General features: G+C 35.1%; 1 protein-coding gene and 1 long non-coding RNA gene across 2 annotated transcripts; both read left to right on the top strand.

Moving 5' to 3' along the window:
• Positions 1-2,061: 2,061 nt before the first annotated feature.
• LOC126966211 (uncharacterized) lies at positions 2,062-2,787 on the top strand. Its single transcript, XR_007729697.1, has 2 exons — positions 2,062-2,185; positions 2,670-2,787. It is a non-coding gene; the product is annotated as an uncharacterized LOC126966211 (long non-coding RNA).
• Positions 2,788-2,956: 169 nt separating this feature from the next.
• LOC126966132 (protein O-mannosyl-transferase 2) lies at positions 2,957-21,891 on the top strand. Its single transcript, XM_050810063.1, has 17 exons — positions 2,957-3,147; positions 3,330-3,397; positions 3,492-3,572; positions 4,349-4,433; positions 5,600-5,704; positions 7,645-7,753; positions 7,936-8,024; positions 10,512-10,700; positions 11,296-11,402; positions 12,030-12,222; positions 13,139-13,339; positions 14,796-14,906; positions 15,859-15,988; positions 17,213-17,361; positions 18,961-19,117; positions 19,766-19,921; positions 20,384-21,891. Exons 2-17 carry the CDS (start codon positions 3,348-3,350, stop codon positions 20,599-20,601), a joined length of 2,130 nt encoding a protein of 709 aa, XP_050666020.1. The 5' UTR covers positions 2,957-3,147; positions 3,330-3,347; the 3' UTR covers positions 20,602-21,891.
• The last annotated feature ends 4,142 nt before the right edge of the window (positions 21,892-26,033 follow it).

Genomic DNA, 26,033 nt, shown 5'->3' with positions numbered 1-26,033 from the left:
ATTTAAACTTTATCATGATTTTTTATTATTAAATAGTTGTATAATTAATAGTCATAAATAAAAAACTGATAAAATAAGAAATAAATAAACATGCTGTTGGGTTAAAGTTATATAGGAGGACTCTGTCGGTCTTCATACAAAACTGACATAAACCTGCCGATACATTTTGACGTGAAAGGACAAACAAACATACTATTACATTCTGTAATATTAGGATTGAATGTATAAAATTATAGTGAAAAACTTTTTATTTGGTTGTGTAACTAGAAATAATACAATAAACACATTTTATTTTTAAGTAGGATTACGAAATTTTAAGAACTTATTTTTACACATAATTGCATGCTACATGTATTGGGTATATGTATTCTTATAAGGTGAGCAACTTTTTATATAACTAACCTTTTAAATTTTTGTTTTATAAATCACTTAGAATACTTTCTATTGATGCGATTTTGTTTAATCTTCTGCACTTTTGCTGCAAAGCTGTTAATTTTTGAGACGGTGTGAAGTGGTTTTTGATTGTTTCACAATAATCTTCCTGAGTATCTTTCTTGGAGGAGTGTCATCAATACGCGGCTCTGTTAATGATTCAGGAGTAATAGGCGGAACACACGAATTTCTTTACGTTGATGATTGATCTACAGCAGGTTGAAGGTTTCTAGGGATAGGTGAAAGCTTCATATGTGAGTCTATTATTTTATTTCTGGCTAACTTTGAAGTTTCTTCCAACTCAAAAACAAATAATAGGGACCTATACAATACACAAATACTGTTTTGTGTGTAAAAAATATGTATCTGATTTATATCCGAACATAACATGACATGGTGAGATATTATGTCAGTCTCTATTAAGTGCATTGTGTTTCGCTTAGGTTAGAAAAGGCAAGTCAGTGCTGTACAGCTCAACTAATTGTTACTTCTATAAGCTTGCTATCTCCGAGGTATTGGAATGTTTAGGACTTGTACTATTACATATTCCTTGGTAGGTAGGTATATGACGACTGTTTACCGAGTCAATTTGTCAACCTGGTGTCAACACCAGCAAACACAATCAATAATTGTTGTCATAGGTCTGTGCCTGTAGCTTACTCTTTAGTGAACACTCAACAGAACACAAAACAACTTATTCTCTTACGTAGATAGAGTATAAAGGTACTCTTATTATAAACTCAGAAGTCAGAGTAATAGTGTTCACTGTTCTGCACGGCGTTTGCAATTAGAATATTTCTTGATTGATACAATACCATCAAATTAATTTGTCAACTTGTCTATAGAGGGCACTGATACACAGACTCGCTTCGCCCGCCTACACAGTAGGTAGCCGCCAATCGCCATGTTGTTTATTAATTTATTTGCCGCCATCGCTTTGCTTATGCATTATTGTTGTTGTTCGGTGTTCGTTGCGTGTTGAGTATATACTGATTTCCTTTTATTTCCTTAAAATGCAAAGAGCATAGTTTCGAATTGACTGACAAGATATTTACTATATCTACTATGATATTTATACCTATGTAATTGGTGCAGTCCATCAATAAAATACTCCAAGGAGCACTTTCGACGCACGATGAGGAGGATATAATGCAAACATTCGCTATAAAGTATTACAATAAAAGAAGAAGGAAATAATATAATTTTTTATTGTAACTTAAGATCCTAATATTTACATTTGAGTAATTCTGCCATTAAATTTATAGCGGAATTCCTGTGTAATATTAATATTACAATTAAAACAACCATAATACATGTATTTATGTTATACGTATATGTAGGTATAACCGAGGAAAGTTTCGTCAATATTCCCACGCGATGTCGCTTTCGCCTTGAAATTGGCTGACAACTCTATACCTATATTATATAATGTACTCTGTGCTATTCTGTGCTTTAGTTCCATTCACTATACGTATATTCCTCTTTGGTCTTTAACAAAGAGTATCATCAGCCTGGCGCAACTCCCTAATAAACTCGAATATGTATGGCATTGCACTAAAAATAATGGCGGCAAACGCTGTCTCGCTCTAACATATATTCGACTCTTTTGTTTGTGTTGGTTTGGGTGTCATGTGACATGTCATTGGTTCAAAATAAAAGTGACTCAACAATTATTGTTACGAATTTTCGTTTTCTTTTACTTTATTCGTGTATTATTCAGGGTAATGTGCTTAATTATTTTTAGTATAAATGCGTAAGTGTTTCTAAGCTATGCCATGTAATAAAATATTGTGTAAAATATGTGGTTTAAAATCTGGCTAGTCAGATGGGAGTAAGAGAATTTTCATGGTTAAAATATTTTTGGACAAAGAAACGAAAGCACTTATGAACTAATAATAAGCTAATAAAGAATACTTAAAGTGATTAAAAGTGATAGAGTATTAATTTAATTATTATCTAGAGTAAAATTATAATCTATCTGTAGTGTTTGACACTATTTTATCGATTGTCGATATTTTATTTTAGATTATTATTAAATTTATTTTTATGTATTTAATATTTATGGTATCTATATTTTTGATAATAAGTTTATTGATCTTAAAATAGTTTATAAGTTTATTAACCTTTAAAACCCTCTTTATTATATTATATTGTGGTTATGATGTGAAAAAAATATATAAAGCCTAAAAATTAGGGTTAACTTACTTCTGTTAATATGTATTCTGTTATAATTTCAGATTGAGGACCGCCACGCCTACAAATTTATTGCAACATCTGAAAAACGAATACCAAAGGCTGTCTAAACTGAAACTACAACGCAATACAAATCTATTCATAAAATATTAATTATGTAAATTGTTTTTTCTTTGAGATAATTAAAACGTATCCCTTAGTTTGAACTAGTAAGATTTTCCTTAGGTCCATATTTAAATTAACAAAAGAGGACCTTAAAATTAGACATTATTTATATATATTATTAATTATCGATAAAAATTATGGATTGATTCCAACCCTATATATTTATTATATTGGCAGCTCTGATATTACGTCATTAGTTGATTATGTTGGTATCAAGATTTAGTGCAATACAATACATTATACAAGCGACATTTCTTATTACCTATTTTGTATGGCACTCCCGTCTCTTGAACGTAGTCACAGCTTCCCTATATATTATGATACTCAAAGAAAATTTAAACACTACATGCATTAGCGGTTAGCATCATAATAGTCTGTGTTGTCTTTATTATGTTTACTGTAAACTTTTGATTTGATTTGAAATTTAAACTTTTTTTATGCGAATGCAGCTACGTATACATTTTAAGAGTTAAAAATGAATATAATCAGGCATTTTTGAAGGGTGTTCTCAAATAAAAAGTGTTAATTTTGAATTTAAGGGTTTAAAAATAATTATTATGGCTGTGAAAAGGAGAAAGAATAATTCTGACGAGAGCGATAATAAAGTGTAAATATTTCCATATTTAAAAATTTATACTACCCTTTTGTAAGATATTGCTTTTCAGCTCTAAAAATCCATTTATTAAAATACAACTTTTTAGATGGTGGATAGCATTTGGACTAATATGTGGTGCAACTTTTTTGACTCGATTTTATAAGGTCCTGGAGCCAGATCATGTATGGTATGTTATAAAATTCTACTTGAAATTTCATTAAAAAAATATTATATTGTGCTATGTATAAATAAATAAACATGAATGCATTAAATTTTTGGCGTACTCCTTTGAAACTGAGCAGCAGAATCGATGAATAAGATTTACAGAGGGGTTCCAATCCCATTTGAATTAAGAATGATTGGTTTGAATCCTTTTACGTACTTTTAAAATAAATTCGGTATAATTAGTCATTTCAGTATGAAAAGAAGTGCATACAGTGTAAATCCCATAGCTTCCAATCATATATATAAATATGATTTCTCTCATCAAACTTAAAGTACTGTACTTTAATTTCACATTAAATTAAAAAAAATTGTGTTTATTGTCAGATTTCTTTCAAATACATTTTCATGTCAATAAAAGCATTACCCCTAAATGTTGAGCAGAACAAGAGGCCCAAGAAACTCTTAGTGTTCTTGGTTTTGTGCAGTTTTTTTTTAAATAAATACATTTTATATAATATTGTATTGTGTCATTGCTATTACTATAAGATATTCTTAATCAAGTAGCAGGCTGTCTGATCAGAAAGATATTAATCTGTTGAGTCACAACATTTTCAGCACAGCTATTGTTAACAAAGCTTTAACAACACGCTTGGACTTTCTAAGTCTACTATACATTTACCCTATAAGAAATTTTGTATGTTTAATAGTTTTGTCTGAGAATCATTAGTCTCAACTATAAAATTAATATTTTACAAAGTTTAAACTATTTAAATAATTTCAATACTTAAACTTTTTCAGTTGGGATGAAACTCATTTTGGAAAAATGGCCAGCTGGTACATTAATAGAACATTCTTTTTTGATGTGCATCCACCATTGGGTAAAGTGAGTGATATATTTGCTTTTATGAAATTATTGTACAAATTGTTTATAATATGCCATGGAATATACTTATATAATATATGGAGGCCTTTGTCCAGCAGTGGACATCTTCTGGCTGATGATGATGATGCCATGGAAAATATAAGAAATACAGTAAAATTGATTATTATTCAAATTCAAATATTTTTATTCAAATAGAATGTGACAACACTTATTGAAAGTCAAAAACTACCACCCATTCCAAAATGAATGCCTCAGACCTGAGAAGAACGGGCTCAACAAACTTAGAGACTTTTTTTTTCATCGAAAAATATGTTAAAAAAATAATATTGTACAATTAAACTTGTTATTTAATAGCCTGAGGGCGGTCACTCCATTCCCAATCTGTGGTATCATTAAGAAAGTCATTTATGTTATAGTAACCTTTACCACACAAACATTTTTTAATAATTCTTTTGAATAACGTGATACTTTTTTTTTGAACATTTTCTGGGATCTTGTTGTAAAAGCATATACATCGCCCCACAAAAGACTTATTAACTCGACTTAGCCGAGTAGTAGGCATTATAAGTTTATTATACTGTTCCTGGTGTTAACATTATGGTTATGACAGTTTCTAGTAAATTTACTTATGTGACTATGAACATATATTACATTATCAAGAATATACTGAGAATCAACAGTCAAGATACAATTTCGACATTTGGTATGGTAAATTTTATGTATTTAGTATTCTTGCCATTTAACAATAGGTTATTAGCGCTAAACCAGTACATGATGTCAGGTACAATATTGTTCACTTCGTCATATGTAGCTTGGTTTCTTTTCACTTTGAAAATCAGTGAAGTGTCATCCGCAAACAATACTACCTTATGTTTTTTCTCTATACGATTAGGAAGATCATTTATATAGATAAGGATAAGAGATTCCTTAGAAATCTAAGATTAAGTGACAATCAATTGTTATTTAGGAGTATTGAAATGTATTGTCTGGTTATTTTTTTTACTTTATTTAATTGTAAGCAGTGCGGGATTTATTTTATTAATCACATTTGTAGTAAATAGCATTTTAGTAATAATTAGCATGTATTCAGATAATGTTACTTTATATTATTATTACTCTATATTATTGATTTCATTATTTAGGAATAATATAGTTAATCATTACAGATGCTTATTGCACTATCTGGGAAGCTGACAGGATATGATGGAACATTTCCTTTTGAGAAGCCTGGCGACAAGTATGACGGTGCTAAATATGAGGGGATGAGAATTGTAAGTTACTCTAATATAATATAACCATGATATCATCTTATTTTCTAGTTAATTATAAAATTTGTTTCGTTGTGAAAAAATTGCAGGTACCAAAGTACAGACGAAAGGATGACCTTGAGATGGTTTATAAAAAAATTGAGGTCTTTTCCTTCTAGCTTTGTATTATAATTTTTTAAAATTCTTATTTAGTCCTTATTTTTGGGTACTATGCTTTTTGTACTAATTGGAATGTGCTATGGTTATTTTTAAGCTGATACTGAGGGTCACACAAACCCATCAACCAGATGTGCAGATAATTTTTAAAACATTGATTTCTAAAACAAATAATGTATATTCCCGTTTAAGCCGCGTCGGTCAGTGCTGACCGCGTTTTACGAGTGTTTTAAACCCGTTCATAGAGGCCCTAGGCCTTAAAAAAAAAGTACATTTTCCAAATAGTGAAAATCTGTGTGAATGTGTCGTGCTACATTGGAACGCCTTGGTGGTCAGTAAATTTCTCCCAGCTGAAGATGATTATGATGGTGATGTTAGAAATCACATCAACAACAAAACACAGAATAGGTTTATCTACGCAAATGTAGACCCTTTTTAAGTTTTGTTTGTGACCAGTATTCGTCCAAATGTAGTCACATTATTCTTGCTTCATCATTCAGGTTTCATTATAGTTTTATTATATTTGCTAACAGAAACAAAATGTGTTAAATGTTTTGTGGGAAGCACCAAAACATCCCTTTTCTTTCCATCACTTCTGAGAACTTTATCCCATCATCACTTTCTCTGGCTAAGAACTGGCCTTTTTCAGCTTAGTGGAAACCACAACTTTAGGGAAATGCTTTCGGTTTTTTATGTGATGTGTTTCATTGTTCAGGAGTTCAATACAATTTATTATCTTGTATTTATATCATGGTAAGGTACCCCTTTTTAAAAGCTTGTTCCCGTAGGTAATTGTGCCATTTTTACTTATTATATCGGCGGATTACCAAACACCCTCTAAACGGAACCATTCTCTCATCAATGCTTATGTCTTAACCAGAAATCTCCATGAGTAATTACTTAATTTGACTTTTGATACTAATAACATACATTGGGTTATTAGATTTATGTCTAGTTTAAAAAAAACATTTGGTCGAAGATTGGATAGAACAGAGTTTTGGTTGACCCGAAAGGAAAACACTGACCGCTTGGCGTTCAACGTGTTAAATAAACTAAGTTAGATGCGCATTTCTATCCACTTTGTTTTTTTTAAATATGCTGCAATCAGCCTCTCAGCTTAAATCCGATTTTTGTATTGTTTAGTATATGTATAAGCTCTTAATATATTTGCTATGCCTACATTGTTATGCCTACTAGTCGGTTGGATCGAGTTAGTAAGTCTTTTGTTGGGCGATGTATATGTATATATCCTTCTACAATGTGATGTAAAAATGAAAAAGAAAGAGTACATAAGAAATGTGTTACGAAATTTAAAAGAATTGTTAAAAAACGTTTGTGTGTGAAAGGTTATTATAGCATAAACGATTTTCTTCATGACACCACGGACGGGGAATGAAGCGAACATCCTCAGGCTCTTTAATTATAAATGTTTATTGTAAGATATCACATTGTAATCCATATTTTATATTTAAAAAAAAGCCTGCTGAGTTTCTTGCGCCCATTCTTCTCAGGTCTGAGTCAGTCTCTTTTGAAGGGGTGGTAGTTTTTGACGTTCAATAAGTGATTTAAATTCCTATTTTGAATAAAAATATTTGAATTAGAATATATTAAATCCTGGTGCTTTTTTTGCCTTAAATGGTATTACTACTGTATTTACTAAGATCGTAACATATTTTCCTTCCTTCTTTTAGCACGCTTCAACTTTTTTATGCTATATTTTATGAACAAATTTAATTGAATGATAGATTACTATTCTGATATAAATAACCACGTGTTTTTTTTTTCAGTTTTGTACGACTTTGGGTGCATTAACTGTGCCTCTAACTTTTTTGACACTGTGGGAGATGACACGTTCTCTGGACTCCACACTAATTGGTACCATGTTGCTGTTATTTGGTGAGTTCATTACATAGGAACTTCTACGGAAAACACTCGCGATAGCTGCGATTTGCGAGGCACTTTCACTTGTTTTTTAAATTCCTTTATATTATTTTTTTTTAAAAAACTTTAAATTTTGTTACTTTTTATTCAACCACTCAGAGATCGTAGGTAAATGTTTCATATTTGTTTTTTTTCAGATATCGGTTTCTTAACGTTGAACAGATATATTTTGTTGGATCCCATTCTGTTATTTTTTATGAGTTGTTCCATGTACGGTGCATTTAAGGTACGTCCATATACCTACATAATGTAGTAACTTTTGAAGAAAAGTGTTTATAAAGCAATATGTTTTAAGTGATTTATTATGTAAAAAGTCCCCCTGAAATACCTGCATAGGCAACGAAACGTCGGGTTAAAAAAAAACATGTAGTCATTGCGACTGCCGCTATACCTAAGTGAAAACATAAAAATATAATAAGTAGTTAGATTTTTTAAATTATTCGTAGTGGTACCTTAAGTACCATAAATTAAACTTCACAATAATTGATAATAATAATAATAATTTAAATTAGGTATATTCTTCCATTACTAGCTAAAGTGAAATTCTCATATTACCAATATGAGAAATAATACCGTAAGTAACGTACCGTACCGTACCGTAACATAAACCGGTATCGATAACGCGGCCGATGCCATAAGCGTAAGTTTTCACTTCTTTCATTTCGCTATCATGGCATATCATTATATGAAATAATATGCGAGATTAAAACGATTTTAACATCATAATATATACTATTATGTATGCTCGTTTGCCCTTCTCTTCCATATAAAAGGCAGCTCTCTTGCAACACCGAAAGAATCACCCTACTGGCTATTTAGGTGTGCACGATTTCAACCACGCATATCGACTTGGAAACTCGATTTTGATTAATAGCACAGGATCCCTGGGACACTTTTCGTCATTTATTACTAACAAGCTGATTTTTCGTGAGTAGCTTCATTTGACAAGACGCCAAATTTTTTCCGGAAAGTAATGTTGGTAAATGGTAGCTTAATAGCGGTAGCATGGATAAAATATGTTGATTTGACGAATCTTAAAAATTTATTACTAACCGATTTTTTTTTTGTTAATTATCGAGATAATTATCTAAATAACGTGAAAAAATATTTGTCCTACTAAATATAAGGTTTTGTTAAGGAGTCCCTCTCCAACATGTATCATAAACAAGGTCATGAAAAATAATTACTAACCAGCTGATTTTTTTTATTGGTTAGCTAAGATTTGCATAGTTTACCACCCACACTGTCCAACAAATTGCGTGGTATGTCATCTTGGTCCTACGATCAAAAGTTGTATTGAGACGCCCAACAAATTATTGTTACGAAAATTCTCGGTTGTGATTTATAACTAAGATAATAGGAATGAAATATGTTGATTTGACGAATTATTTTTTTTATTACTAATTGATTTTTTTTTATTACTATCTAAATACTAGGATCTGGAATACAAGGGATCCTGTACTATAAAGTTTGTTTCTAGAAAAAATCTGGTGGCAGAAAGTTCCTTGAAAACCGTTCTCTGGAGAACGCCACACGCCCTTATTTTTTGTATTTTATTTATTATTGTTCACACTTTTTAGTAACGTTTATTGGTACTATCTATCTATACTAATAAATGTAGAACTTGTTTATTTCCTTCGGTTATACTGTGAACCCCATAAGATGCAGCGTATTTCGGAGAAGGTTTTAGTATATGATGTTGGTGATTGCTTATACGGAACCTGTAATTTTTTTGACTTAGAAATATAGACCTATAAATTTAATAATAATTCAATCACTAAAATTTAATAACATAATATAACAATTCATACAAAAAGCGGGCACGGGGTACTTAATTTATTTATGGCAAAACAACCAGATAATATATAATAGTAATTATAATAGTATAAGACAGCAATAGGCCCATTTAAAAAAGAACTTCATGTGGGCGGCGGATATAACATAAGTCTAGGTCTTGTAGGTCGTGGAATAAAACGTCTTCTTCACAATAAGCGCTTTATTAGAATTTACAATTACTTCACTTAATAATTGAATGCAATGTTCGAATATGGTACTTGAAGGCAACCACACTGTTCAACTGTTGAAGATCAACTGGCTTGCTGATCGTTTGCATTTCAAATTCAAATATTTTTATTCAAAATAGGATGTGACATCACTTATTGGAAGTCAAAAACTACCACCCATTCCAAAAGGAATGCCTCAGATCTGAGAACAATGGGCGCAACAAACTCAGCGGGCTTTTTTTTGATCAAAAAATATCTTTACAAACTAATATTGTACAATTAAACTTATTATTTAATAGCCTCCATTCCCAATCTGTGGAATCAATAAGGAAGTCATTTATGTTATAGTAACCTTTACCACTCAAATGTTTTTAACAATTATTTTGAATATCTTAATACTCTTGTTTTGAACATTTTCTGGGATCTTGTTGTAAAAGCAAACATACATCGCCCCACAAAAGACTTTATAACTCGACTTAGTCGAGGAGTAGGCATAACAAGTTTATATTTGTTATATTAAACACGTTAGTAATCGATTGATACTGAACAAAGATTAGGTTAAGTGGTCAGGAGGTAGATTAGAGAGAAACAGCATTGTCAATAGATTTAAAGTAAAGTAGACTTATGGTTTAAATATTTGTAACATTCCGTGAAAAAATATCACACGACTTGATGGCAAATTTTTCGTTTGAAGTCGGTTATGTATTCAGGTGAAATCTGTAACGGAGTCCGGTGTGGCACCGTTCTCGGCGCGCATGCTGTCGTGGCAGGTGTACCTGGGCGCTTCTCTGGCCTGCACCATGTCTGTCAAGTTTGTGGGACTGTTTATCGTCCTGTTTGTCGGGCTTCGCACCATTGCCGACTTGTGGAACGTGCTTGGCGACCTCACCAAGCCCGTTGTAAGTTATAATATTATTTATTATTTACTTCAGAGAAACCTATACATGGTTATTGGTAATTCGACTTATTCCTGTTAGGAGGTGAAAAGGGTGACTATATGCTTGATGCAAAAGTAAACCATTTTTAAGTTATCATGTTTTTAGCATAAAATTATTTAAAAGAAAAGCATCAATTTAAATATCATTTTTTCTTCTGATTTATAAAAACGATTAAGCATTGAGATTTATTTCCACTAAAATGCCTTAAAAACATAAAAAAGTAACGGAAATGGGCTTACATTTATTTTATAAAATATTACGGTTTTTTTTGCTCTTTGCATTGTTGGACAATGTGAAAAAACTAAACTATTTTCAAAAAATCTGAAAAAAAGATGATCACATAGGTTAGGTATATTGAGATATTCAATTATGTTATAACAATTTTGTAATGTAAAATATTTAAAAAATTTAAGGATAAAAATGTCAATGTAATAATGTTACATACATTCTATCTCCTCCTCTCTCACATTGGAATATTCTGTAATGATAGTGTGTACATAAAGAAATGTTTTTGATGATTTATATAATTACAAATGGTTTTTGGTAATTTTTCCAGAGCTTGACTGTGAAACATTTAATCGGTAGAAGCATAACATTAATCGTCTGGCCCATCACACTCTATATTTTCTTCTTCTGGATTCATCTCACAGTTCTCAGCAAGAGGTAAGTGGTACTATAACAATTGTACAATTTTTCTGGGTGGAATTTTTAAGTTATCACCGCGAGGTACATAAAATATATATATTATACGTTGTCTGTCTGCAGTAAAAAAAATTGTTTGCTTTATTTAATGGACGTATACAAAATATACATGACCGTTTATGAGCTTTTATCATTTAGGTATTTAATGATTATAAAGCATTCACCAAAATCCTAACATTTTGTTCCTTCGAGCCTTTGTCTTCGGCATAGCATATTTTGTCTAGTTACTTAAATTCTACACTTTATTACAATTCGTTAGACATAGAAATATATTATCTATATTATATTATTTGATTTTTTCACGACTGTGTCGGTAACTTATCTAAATATCCCGTCCCAAGACCCTCAGGAAAAAGGATATCTAGTGTTATGATCCTGTTCTATCCCCCCATTTAAAATATCGTGTGATCGAACGGTGGATTCTTGAAGTTGAGTGTCAGATGTGGATGAAACACTCGCCACTTAGTGCTGAGCGGATGATGGTTGTGTCGTTGATTGAGATTTGGATGAATGGTATGAAGGCGTTGACTGAGTGTCTATATTATATTATATATTATTATTATATTTTATGTAAATAAATAAATGTAGCGGCAATGGAGATGGTTTCTACTCGTCGGGTTTTCAAGCGCGTTTGGAAGGGAACAGCTTGCACAAGGCGAGCGCTCCGCGCGTACTGGCGTATGGCGCCCTCATCACTCTCAAGAACCACCGCACAGGAGGAGGCTACCTGCACTCTCATCACCACTTGTACCCCGCCGGAGCAGGTGCGAGGCAGCAACAGGTAAGTCTACTATTTATCATATTATTGCAAGCATAAGGTTGCTCTAAATCCTTCCGCTTTTTTTTTCACTAAGTAGCAAATGTATGAAGTTTCAAACACATTACCAGTGGGAGACTCTCTTGAACAGGATGCTGGCTAGATCATGGGTACCACAGCGACACCTATTTCTGCCTTGAAGCAGTAATGCGTAAACATTGCTATGATTCTGTTTGAATGGCGCCATACCTGGTCCAATTACTGGGCAAACGAGACTTAACCACCTTATGTCTTAAGGTGACGTACGCAATTGTAGTGCCGCTCAAATTTATGGTTTTTTAAGAGTTCTGTGCGGCTCTGCATTGTTATGGACAGGGCGTATCTATATTTTTGTCCTATTTACTTGAAGAAAAAACATTTTCGATTTATTTAATTATATTTTGTGTATTATATAGATTTGATTGATAGTACTTCCTTAGTCGACTCGACCCAATTTACCTAAATCAGCATTAGGTTGATAGCGTAGCGTGATGTTTGTATTTTTGTTATTAGTTATGAAGTACCAACAGAATTTCATATTATGGATACATTAACATTAAATAAGTCTTAGGTGTTAAGGATACATATAATTACATTTATATGCATTTTCAGCATGTACATAAATACAAGTACAAAAAGTTAAAATTTATTTAATAAGTAAAGGCTAAATAGAGTTATGTAAATGTTAAATTTATATAATGAAAGGTATATAAGAAATAAAAATAAAAGATTAAAATAAATTCCACAATCTTAATATCTATGTGACATTTCCCGCTGCAGAAACGAGTGTTTTAATTAATTTATCATTAAATTTTGTTATATTGTCGCGCTTATTTAATACACATAATATAATGTGCTACCTTAAGAGGCATTTACTTCATGCACTATGTTCTACTGTCAGATAACGACGTACACGCACAAGGATGAGAACAACAGGTGGCGCATCCAGCCGTACGACGGCGAACCCGGCCAGGAGCTGCTGGTAGTCCGCAGCGGCGACCTGGTGCGGCTCACACACGCGCAGACCGGCCGCAACCTGCACTCGCACCGCGAGCGAGCGCCGCTCTCCGCCAGGTTCATGCAGGTCACCGGATACGGCGAGGTAACATGAATGGAGGTCGTTAACGGCCGTTCAGATAGAGATCAATTATTACCTTCTACTGTCACTAATTATACTAATAATAAAGACACACTTTTTACACAAATATCTTGCCCCAAGTTAAGCATATATAGCCTGTGTTATGGGTTACAAGTCAATGATATATTTAATACAATATTCTTACTTAAAAATACATATAATCATATAAACATACATAAATACATTTAAACATCCATGACTCGGAAACAATACATCTATATTCATCATATAAATGCTTGCACCTACCGGGATTCGAACCCGGGACCTCTAGCTTAGTAGGTAGGATCGCTAACCTCTCGGCTATACAGGTTGTCACAGTTGTAATTAGCTGTCAATAATCTGAAGCTGTTTCAATATACCCGATAAGTCAATCTTATCGCGAGTTCACTGTTGCAATTTCCATACAAACTTCTATCGCTGGTAAGCTATACGTCGTCCCATTGACTGACAGCGTGTACGGATAAGATGAGTTAGCGTCGATTAACGATAGTTACGATTTTAGAGAGAGATAGACTGAATATTGGAAACGGTCGTAAATCTCATAAAATGAATTGATGGAAATAACAATATTTTTTATAAACAACCGGGTCAGTCAGCAAAGAAGCCGAAAAAGTGCGACCCTGACTTTTTTTTTATGAAAATAAGGGATGAGACGAGCAGGACGTTCAGCTGATGGTAATGGATACGCCCTGTCCATAACAATGCTATGCGGCTCGGGATTCTTGAAAAACACAATAATTCTGAGCGGCATTACAATTGTGCTCGTCAGCTTGAGACATAAAATATTAAGTCTCATTTGCCCAGTAATTTCACTAGCTACGGCGCCCTTCAGACCGAAACACAGTAATACGTACACACTAAAGTTTTACGACAAAAATAGGCGCCGTTGTGGTACCCATAATCTAGCCGGCATCCTGTGCAAAGGATGCCTTCCACTGATGGTTATGGTTTATAAAGTGGCGTTGGTACAGTTCAGTGCAGCCCTGTTTGACTGCGACCAATGTGATCTATTGTGATAGCCACTGTTAACTATAGATCACCGCTAAGATTGATTCTTTTCATGAATCTTATTATGTCTTTTGCAGTGAGCTGACGTATCTCAAGTGGTTGAAGAAATAGACTTCCCAAAGAGTAGTATACGTTTACGCATTAAAAGACCACATTACTTTGATAAATGAAGGTCCCAACCACCAGTTCATTTAATCTTACGAGATTTACTGAACTGATGGAAATAATAATAATTATTATAAACAATCGAGTTAGCATATAATCCGGCAAAGTGAAACCCTGACTAGTTAAAAACAATTTGTTATTTTTTAAGGGTTATCACACATAAGTTGTAAAAGTTACTCACTCAAAAGACTTATTATGTATCTCAGCGTTTCACTGGTATCTAAGTGATGAAAAATGATTTAATTAGGATGGTGTAGGCGACGCCAACGACGTGTGGAAGGTCGTGATATCGGGAGGCCGGGACGGTGACGAGATACTCACCGTGCGGAGTAAACTTATGTTTATACATTATCTGCAGGTATGTACAGTATCTTAATATCAAATAGTAAAGTCCTCGAATGGCGACCACGTACCGGAAGACGCAGTGTTGGTAGGCCGGTGGGACAAGGTGGACCGATGATCTGGTCAAGATCGCCGGAATACAGTAGACGAGATCGTCTTCCCCCATTGATTAATTATTCATTAATTTTTTTTCAAATTCTTAGCATTCCCATAGCATACCAACATGTAAGGTCCTATGCTGGTCATGCGGAGAAATTTCTTTTGATTAACCGACTTCAAAAAGGAGGAGGTTCTCAATTCTTCGGTATTTTTTAAATGTTATTTTTGGAGTCGATGTCAGCTACGGTAGGTTTGTAACTATGTATATACATAATTGTAGAATGTTGGAGGTGAGATGCGCTTGTGTCGCACGCGCAACGTCACAAGGCGACAGGGTGGGGCCGCGCCGGGAGTATACGGAGTCCAAAAATAACAATAATTGTAACTAGAATTAGATTGTATAATAGATATTTTTATACTTTTTTGTGCATATTATATCTATTGTTTTGGAATAGTTTTTTTTTAAGTTGCTTGTTTTTTTTTAAGTTTATTTTGATGCGAACAAAGAAATACGGCCTCATAGCGGGAAGCATATGCAGCACTCAATCTTGGGAAACGTGCCCTCTGTGCGATGTGAACATAAAAACTGGTTTTATTATTTTATGGCATCGTGGGCAAATTGTTGAGCAATCTGCTCATGTTTAAATATTTTTTTAAATCCTCGAATATATTATTTTATCCTAATCACGTTCTTATGAGACACACTGTAAATATTATGTTGTAGATTAGCTTCTGCCCGTGATTTCGTCCGCTTTAATATCCCTTAGTAATTCTTAAAAATCGAAAAAGACCCTATATCTTTTCCTGTTCCCTTGAGACTGCAAAAGTAAGTATATGTTTATCATTTTGAGTTGAATTGTCTTGTACAGTCGTGTGCGCTGACGACCACGGGTAAGCAGCTGCCGAAGTGGGGCTTCGAGCAGCAGGAGGTGGCGTGCAATCCCAACCTGCGGGACCGCAACGCGCTTTGGAACGTCGAGGACAACGTTTACGACGGACGTACGTACATGTGTGACTATAACATTAAATTCAAATTCAGATATTTTTATTCAAAATTGGATGTGAGATCTCTTATTGAAAGTCAAAAACTACCACCCATTCGAGAACTAATGCCTCAGAACTGAGAAGAACGGGCGCAACAAACTCAGCGCGTAAAAAAAATATGTTTACAAAGTAATATTGTACAATTAAACTTATTATTTAATCGCCTGAGGACGGTCGCTCTATTCCCAATCTGTGGTATTATTAAGAAAGTCATTTATGTTATAGTAACCTTTACCATACAAACGATTTTTTAACAATTATTTTGAATAACGTTATACTTTTACTTTGAACATTTTCTGGGATTTCATTGTAAAAGCATATACATCGCCCCACAAAAGACTTAATACTCGACTTAGCCCAGTAGTAGGCATTATAAGTTTGTCTGTTCCTCGTGTTAACATTATGGTTATGACAGTTTCTTATGTACAGTCAGTCTGCTTATGTACATACATAACATTATCAAGAATATATTGAGGCAAGGCAACAGACAAGATGTTTTTAGAATTCGTATACAGGTGATTTTAGAATTCGTCTGGAACTTTTAACTGGTGAGTTTTATTTGCTAAGTTTATAAGTCTAAAAATCATCAATAAATTTTGAATCTCTTCCGTATCCCAAAATATTTAATAAATGCTTACACTATAATGAAGTTGCGCCCAACTTCTTCACAGACGAGTTAGTTTAGTAAATAGCTAAATTGCGTTTGCTGCCGCTTGTCGGGGAAATTACCTTACATCAAAGAATGATGTTATGTAACATCGGGACGCTTAATTCATCAAATAAAGACAGTTAAAGAGAAAAGACCGTCAATAACTCGGCCGCTAAACCTTGAACTTTACCCTTGAACCGCGCAGCAGTCAAGTGACCTCGGACAATAAAAATCGGACAGTAGGACCATAGCTCATTGTATCATTAACTATCACCATTTTTCTCATAATATACCTATGGCTTACGTACAGTTAGGCCTATCGCTGATGACACACTTTTTGTGCTATCGAGTATGCGGCACACAAAAAGTCTGCATTGCTCGCAAAATGTCTTTGGTAGATATTACACAGACTCAACGCACACGACTTACGCTTTCGGTTATTTTGTCGGCAGAACAATTTATTTAACAGTTGTTTAACAAATTTAAAATAATGATGCTAATAATAACTTGCTAGTTTGCTGTCGTTTCAGTACCAAAGGTGAGTTTCGAGTCGTACGCGTCGGGGCTATGGGAGCGCGTGGTGGAATCCCACGCTGTCATGCTGCAGGGGAACGCGGGACTCAAGCCCAAAGAGGGGGAGGTGACCTCGCAACCCTGGCAGTGGCCCATCAACTACCGGGTACGGTGTTCAACATGACACAGACTGACAACACTTCGAGCCAAGTCACATTATTTTTCTTTGTATGAAAGAAGAGAACAAATGAGCGTAAGTGTCACCTGGTGTTAAGTGATCACCGCTGCCCACATTCTCTTGCAACACCAGAGGAATCACAGGAGCGTTGCAGGTATTTAGGTGTACGCGCTTTTTTAAAGGTAAGGTAAGGAAGCTTATTCAACAGCTTGGTTGTACGTGGAAGAAGGTTACTTGAAAAGCGTGCTGTGGAGGAACTCCAGACATCCAGAAGGTGGGGTTGATCTTCTAGAGATGACAGCAATACTCCATATGTGACCGGACCTGCGCTTTGTAGAGCGCTTGCGTGCGCACAATGGCTTAGCAAATGCATAAGAGTTATCAGAGTATAATTTGGATATAGAAAAAGTTTTAAACCACACAATATTTGTGGCTTCATCTACAGGATCTACTTTACAGTTGATAACCTGCTCAACCCCAATATGTGCATATTAGGAAATTGACTTCAGATGTCGCTTCTGTAAATCTAAACAATTTGTTATGTTTAAATTTACAAGAGCGATAGTTTTGTTTTTCAAATTTTATTTGTGTATTAATCCTAGAAGTGAGAGTTTATATTTTATTTTTTTAACTTAACGTCGAACTATACAGGATGTCTCAAAGTTATGGGACATGAAGGGAAAGTACCTTAAATATTGAAGATAGGCTATTTTACTGAAAGAAGACTTATTGTTATTTTTAAAAGTTAGTAATTCTGCATTCAAAGATTTTCTAAAAAATACTTGCCTCGTCTGGGAATCGAACCGACTTAAATGTAAAAAAAAACACCCCTACTCTTATGATGCCAATCGAAAGAATGGCCAAAAACTAATAACTCTTCTTAAGTAACATAGTATTTTAAAAGAAAGTAGTCAATTAAGTGGGTATTTTTTTTGTAAATTAATAAATTAAATGCTCAAAATGTGACCCTCTTGTCTTACGCAAATCGCCAATCTTTTAATGAGTCCGCTGCCTGTTGATTTTCTTATCATTTTATGGTGAATACTCGATATGATATAGCACAATTCTGTTTGTAACTCGCCCACGTTCTCGTATCGCTTTTTGTATAACATATCTTTCACATATCCCCAAAAGAAGAAATCTAATGGTGTGGTGTCCGGGGATCTGGTCGGTCATCTAATCGGTGCATTCGTACCAATCCAAGTAGGAAAACATTCATTTTACGTTGTTCCTTTCTTTTAAAATACTATGTTATTTAAGAAGAGTTATTATTTTTTGGCCATCATAAATGATGCCAATCGAAAGAACGTTTAAGTAGGGGTGGTTTTTTTTACATTTAAGTCGGTTCGATTCCCAGACGAGGCAAGTAATTTTTAGAAAATCTTCGAATGCGGAATTACTAGCTTTTAAAAATAACATAAAGTCTTCTTTCAGTAAAATAGCCTATCTTCGATATTTAAGGTACTTTCCCGTCATATCCCATAACTTTGGGACATCCTGTATATAATAAATATAATATTATAATATATTTAAAATTTCAAATAGCTTTAAGTTTGAGCACAACATAATTTTAATGACATGATTCAGGGTCAATTCTTCTCGGGCAGTAATCACCGTATCTACCTGCTGGGCAACCCTGTCATATGGTGGTGTAACCTGGCCTTCCTGCCGCTGTTCCTGGTGGTATTCGTTATCACCGCCGTACGGGAGAAGCGGGCACGCGCGCGTTCTGCCACGCCTACTGGTAACTCCTCTCAGATCTCGATTATATTATTGGGGATCACTCTATCACTTGTGATGATGAAAAAATAAATAGAATAATTATTTCATCCTTTTAACCTAGTGTAAAAAGGTAAAAAAAGCATTGTTTAAAGTTATCGACACACTCCTGATTTATAGTCATTAATATTTTTTTATTTTTTTTTATTTTATTTATTTATTTATTTACTAAGAATAATACATTTTGATAAATATTCATCGTCCTCCAAAGCCGCCTAGACGGTTTGACAGGGGGATCATACAATTATTAGGTCACAGCACTATCGCATTCTGTTCACAGTTAGCGATATATCTTTTATTATGGAAAAGTTGGAAAACCATCGTACAGGTCTCCTGGTGTTAAGTGATCACAGATGCCCACATTCTGTAGCAACAGAGGAATCACAAGAGCATAGCCAGGTTTTAAGGATGGTGTACGCGCTTTTTGTGAAAGTACTCACCGCACCCAAAACTTAGTCGTACGTGGAAGGAAGTTCCTTGAAAACCGCACTGTGGAGAAACTCTACACATCCAGATGGTGGTGATGATTTCCTAATTTGTGGCGTGTCGTTCGTGGGTGGAATTCGGCGGCAGATTCATGTGAATTGTAAATGAATATCTATCTATTGTATAGATAACGCCCCGGTCGATGAGAGTAGCAGGCTCGTGAGCGGCGCGACGTGGTCTTTCGTGGGCTGGGCGCTGCACTACGTTCCGTTCTGGGCCATGGGCCGCGTGCTGTACTTCCACCACTACTTCCCCGCGCTCATCTTCAGCTGCATGCTCACCGGTACCATATAATATATTCTATTATTATTTCTATTTAATACTCAATTAACAGTACCTTAAGTAATGTATGAAATCTCAAAAAATTCCAATAACGTTTGCAAGAATTAAGCTCGAAGTGTAGGTATGTTCTACTAGGGCTTAAAAAACGAAATATCAACGTTTTGTTGTTGTGCAATGTACTGTGCAAATAAGTTTTTGTTTCCATTTCACTATATTTTACAAAAATTAATAATGTTTTAATTATTTAAACGTCTTATGCAAGTGCTTATATCATTAAATTACATAGATGCAATTTATGTAACTACATAGAAGGATTTTAGATAGTAACTTGTAGTTGTCATTCGATTTATATGGAAATAAAACAAAATTCAATAGTTATCGTTTTTGTGTGTCAGATTTATTTATTTACTGTTAAAAAGTTATATATTGATATCTGATAATGATGGTGGTCGGTCGTTTGCAGGTATCCTGGCGGAGTACCTGGCCCTGCTGGTGAGCCGCCACTTGTCCTGCGAGCTGGTCCGCAGCGTGTCGCACGCGGCGCGCGGCGTGTGGCTGGCGTGCGCCGCGTACAGCTTCCGTCTGTTCGCGCCGCTGGCGTACGGCACCAACGGCCCGCTCGCACACGAGCCCAACTCCACCATGAGCGGCCTCAAGTGGCTGTCCTCGTGGGAGTTCTAACACACCCGACCGTCACCACCCCACCTGACTTATACTCTATATTGGGAGTCCACCGGAAAGATGACCTCAAAGAGGATCAATACAGAAATAAAATTTGAAAACAAAACTTTATGAATGATGCGGGACTCGAACCCACGACCTCTGGCGTTCCGTGCGAGTGCTCTACTCTCTCTCTATTCAAAGATGGTTGGTAGCAAACGCATGCTGCAGTTGTGACTTTTCTTTTAAATGAAATGATAAGATACAGTATCGGTAAATTAATGCATTAAAGGACACATTTGCCACATATGCCTTTAGAATGAATTAAATCACAAATATCATATCTATTCACTTGCGACCTTTTTGACATACTGTAAGTTAAATGTGCTCTTTTTACGTACATAAGCAATACATAGCAAAAATAGCTCAGTTGTGCCCTTTGAGCTTATGGTACTTTTGTTTACCGTGTCTGTAAAATTATAATTATTGGCAGATAGGCCTTTTTTTCCTGATTCCAAATATGTATTTAACTCAATTTTGAGGAAAATGTTAGTTGTGCCCTTCATTACCCACATCCACATTACCCGGAAGATCAGCGGCCTCCGGGCATACAATACAACCCAAACTCTTCTCTTCAATATTTCATATTTTTTTTGTGTTGCATATATGCATATTGTGTTCATATTTAAGTGACGCTAGCATACTTTTGAAGTAAAGCGGCCGGCTTACCAAAAAATTTGAATTGAACTTGTAAAGTAATTTACACGCGTAAGCTTAGTTCATCGCATTCTACTTCAATGGTAAAATTGGGGCTTAATTCATATACACTGGAACTTGACTGCTCGATAATAATATTGAGTTATCTCCTCATGGGCCATGATTAAATCAAACAAGTAATTACACGTCCGTTATTTATTAATAAACACTCGTCTAATGAGCAACGGGGCGCGGAGACAACTGACTCGCGACTCGTCATTTGCACACGTCGACAGCTGTCCCCACAATAATAATGCACTTGTTGAGTGTAATAGTGACAGCATTACCACTGTTGGGGAGCGAAAAACTAGTTTGTTATTGGTTAAGCATTATGGGAGTTTCTTTTGTGTGTAAGAAATTTGTGTGTGCGAGCTCTTAAGGAATAATATATTATTTATAAGCTCAATAATAATGCTCATTGTACTTAAACAATTCCGTCCATTTATGATTTTAGTATTTTAATGTATTAATGAAATATTTTTATAGAACAGATGTAAGAAGTAATTTATTAATTTATCAATTTATTAAGTTAAATAAATATACATATTTCAAATACTATTGTTTTATTTGTATTTTTTTTTTATGAATGGCAAGTCTTAAAAGTACAGAGGTGTTTAAAAAGTTCTATTAATTTAAAATTACGACAAGTTGGTTTTGAAAGAAAATAGAAATTTAACTACATTTAAGTATGGCGCGAATTATGAAATGTGCAAACTTGAGAAGATCACACATAGCATTAAATATTGCACTAAAGGAAAAATACCGTAAAATCTTTTATTATGGAAAAGGTGGAAAACCATTATCATTCGATATCATATTCATATTCGATTATATCAGTCGATAATAAACAGGATAACTTAGCAAAATAGAAGGAATTAAAAAATATACTATCAAACCTATATGATTTATCCCAATCGAACACATGCGTAGTGCATATTGCCTTACAAAAGCAATAGAGGAAAATAATATATTGAAGTGAAACTTCTTTAGAATCGTTGTGATTTCAAACCGGATGCAACGGAAAGAACGACAGGTAAGAGACACAAATAAAAAAATGTGTAGGATGAAGCCGGCAAATAATGAGACAGAAATATGCATACTATTGAAGTGAAAACTTCTGTATCATCGTTGTGATTTGAAAGTCGATGAAACGAAAAAGCGACAATAAAAAGAGCAGTCACATCAATTCATAATACATATTTAACATGGGAGATGATAGAGATTGGAAGCATAATACAATGTTTTGGTACCAGGCGATCATAGTTAAAGATGAGATTCTCTTAAGTATGGCGCGAGTATACCTTAATATATTCTGACTCCAAGCGCACGACGTAATACGACATAGACACCAGGAGAACATATTATTATATATATTAGTGGTGGTAGGAATGACTTTCATAGCGGTTGAAATCATGTGTCATCCTAGTAACACGTACCAGGAATTCATATGCAGTTTAGAGGTTCACGCACCATGCAGGTTTCACTTCTAACATGTGTACTTTGTACGCACGCAATGTTTTTTTTTTATGGAAGTGGTGAATATACGAGCGTACGGGTCACCTGATGTTAAGTGATCACCACCACATTCTCTTTCAACACCAGAGGAATAACAGGAGCGTTGCCGGCCTTAAAAGGTGTACGCGCTTTTTTTGTAGGTCCGTAACCGTCCCGGAAATACCACATAAGGAAGTTTATTCCACAGCTTTGTAGTACGTGGAAGAAAGCTTCTTGAAAACCGCATTGTGGAGGACCGCCACTCATCCATTAACTTGTGGCGTGTCGTGCGAAGTTGGAATTGTAGAATAGAATTGATCTCTGTGAAACACAGTGCAAACAAGCCGGCGACGCTTCTGGGGTGATCAAGATGAGGTAACCCATACGCTCGTTTTTCGTATTCCATAAAAAATTAACGTAAATCTATGATAATGTGTCACTTACTCTGGTCAGCAGTAAACTCATTCAGCTGAGTAATGGGTGCGCCATCTAGTACCGAGTAACGAAACGTTGCACACGAATGAATTTCTCGTCATATGGGTACCTACACTGTTTAAGTTTAACGTTGATGCGCATTTTGAAAAGTTTGCTGATCGTATGCTTTACTCATGCACGCGCTTATCGATGAATTTAAAAACGTACGTTACAATTTTAGTTTTTATATTATCTAGCTCAGGCAGAGGGCATTCACAATGCATCTCTATCGCGATGGGTCCTGAGTATCACTCTTGATCATACTCTAGCTATTTCCGAAGTCTTTCGCTTCGTCAATGATAGTGCGCCGCCAGGTTTGCTTTGGAATTCCGCGCTGGCATTTTACTTTAGGGCTTACCTCGGTATATGGTTGGGGTCTCGGTATATTGCGCAGGCATAGCTTAACGAAAAGCTGAAGTTGATGAGAAATGGACTTGGTGACCTTCCACATCCATGCAGTAATACGGTCCTTACTTGGGCCCGTCAAATCTTGAGCTTAACTCTCCGCGTCAGTTTCCGTGATTACCATACGGATTGAAGCCGTGCAAAGGTTGCTCGTGCTTTGGTGATCCGTGAAGTGATATGCTCCTCAGTCTGGAGGGACTCTGCAGCTCCCGAGATAACAAAATCTTTTGGACGCGTTCCACTACCTCTGTGCGCGTCTGAGCTATTTGCACCTCATTTCTTGGGTCTTATTAATATTAATTTAAAGTCCCGCCTTCGCTACTGTGACCTGCGCGTGTGTGGCTTAGGGGCATATATCATCGGCATAATCCAAATGGTCTATTTAGAGTAATTCTTATGCCCCATTCTATACCGTGGCGCTTGTTCTGCGTTACTTTTTCTAAATGCCATCAAGAGCGACAAGAAAAAGAAGAGATGCAAGCAGGCGCCCTTGTCGTAGACCCACATGTACCGCTATTTCATCAGAGATAAGCCCGTTATGAGTCACTTTACAAGCATACTTCCTGTATTGATATTTATTATTTTCTCGGGGACGCCAATTTCTCGTAGGCGAGACACCAGTCCACCTCAACGTATTGAAGGTTTTTTCAAATCCCCGAATATAAGGTACATTTATCTTTGCCATTCTGATCCCTTTTCTAGTATTATACGTACAGTGTTTATGTGGTCCGTACACGATCGATTGGGGCGGAAACCTGCTTGATCATTACGGATGAGAGGGTCGATGACAGCCTAAAGCCTATCCATGATAACTATACATAACACCTGGAGGGTATAGAAAGTAAAGTAATGCCTCTCCAGTTATTGCATTGGCTGAGGTCTCCATTTTTTAGAACGCTGATAAGAAGAACTTAACTCTAATCATCTGGTATTTTTTCTTCTCGCCAGATGCGTAGGAGCTGGCACATCAGCGCAGTTGTGGCTGATACCAAGTCCACCTTAAGGATTACCACGGTGATGAGATCAGCTCTTGGGGTTTTGCCAATTTGTGCGGATGACGTACAATTCTTTAATACCAGTCGGAGGTAAACAGTCAATGTCAAGAGCTCGTGAGCTCAAAGTATCTGTTGGCGAGAAGTTGTTAGCGGGGCTATCGGGGATGCGGAAGAGTTCCTCAAGGTGCTCTTGCCAGCGTTGTAGCTGCTCTTCCGAAGCCACAATTGTAACGATGCGTTACATTGTCTATTTATATATATGTTACGGGCACTATTACTAATGGCCGGTCTGTATTTATAATGCCCGACTGATTATTCACTTTTCCCGGCCATTATGAATAATGCCCACCTTATCTTAGGCAAAGTAATGAAATAGGTGAACTGTAGTGTTTTTTGTGTAATAAATGAAATTAAACTCACAAAATTATCATGAAAAGTTAACAAAATTTAAACTATTGAACATAGTAGTTAAAAAATAAACATTTAAAAATGTAATTACATCATTAGTTACCTACTTTTGTTTTGACATAAATATTACTTAAGAACAATAGTTTAAAAATTAGTAAACTGAGATAAATCAACAAAAATATCTAACAATTAAGGACTGTGCAAGAAATTTATTAAGTTTAGGTTTATTTATTCTCTCAAGATGAGCTTTTGTAACATTTGGAATTGCAAAGAATGTTTGATTTCTTGCATTTACAACGTTTAAAATTGCAGTCACCTCTACAGTTACAATGCTGGAAGTCTTGTCCATCAAAATGAGAGTCTCTACGAGCACATTCTCGAAGAGTTATATCAACTTTAGGAACATCGTCAATCGAAATGAACTTTTCTTTACACACAGTAAACTGATTTCTGGAGTACAGTTGGTTTAAAATACCGTGTTTAGTTCCAAACTTATAAAGTTTTTCTTTTTCGACTGTCATAATTATAGCAAGTATATGACGACTATCCATCTTGGCCCGATCTACATCTGGTATTCTTACTTGAACGCTTTGGCCTATTTCTGCAATAGGAAATTTTGCATTAGAACGCGCCAACATTTTATCACATTGCCCGGTCCAAGTGATAGATTCAAGCTATCTCAAACACTGACCTATTACATGGACCACGGGCCGTCGGGCATTATTAATAATGGCCGGTCAAAGTGATAAATTAATCACTTTGCCCATCGCTCTTGGGCATTATTAATAATGGCCGGTCCTTATTAATAATGCCCAGTTAATCACATTGCCCGTAATATATATATATAATTGTTTCAGCTTATGAAGAAGTAAAATACGAAGTAAATTACGTACTAAAATACACCGTTCTAGTAACGTTACG

Source organism: Leptidea sinapis, chromosome 9, assembly GCF_905404315.1.
Source record: "Leptidea sinapis chromosome 9, ilLepSina1.1, whole genome shotgun sequence".
In the NCBI taxonomy this organism is placed as follows: domain Eukaryota; kingdom Metazoa; phylum Arthropoda; class Insecta; order Lepidoptera; family Pieridae; genus Leptidea; species Leptidea sinapis.
This window is presented reverse-complemented; position numbering and strand designations above follow the sequence as displayed.

Coding starts and splice junctions, on each gene's coding strand:
- LOC126966132 (XM_050810063.1), top strand. CDS start 3,348: ATGGCTGTGAAAAGGAGAAAGAATAATTCTGACGAGAGCGATAATAAA. Junction 14,907..15,858: donor TGTTTATACATTATCTGCAG/GTATGTACAGTA, acceptor TGTCTTGTACAG/TCGTGTGCGCTGACGACCAC. Junction 19,118..19,765: donor GCGTTCTGCCACGCCTACTG/GTAACTCCTCTC, acceptor TCTATTGTATAG/ATAACGCCCCGGTCGATGAG.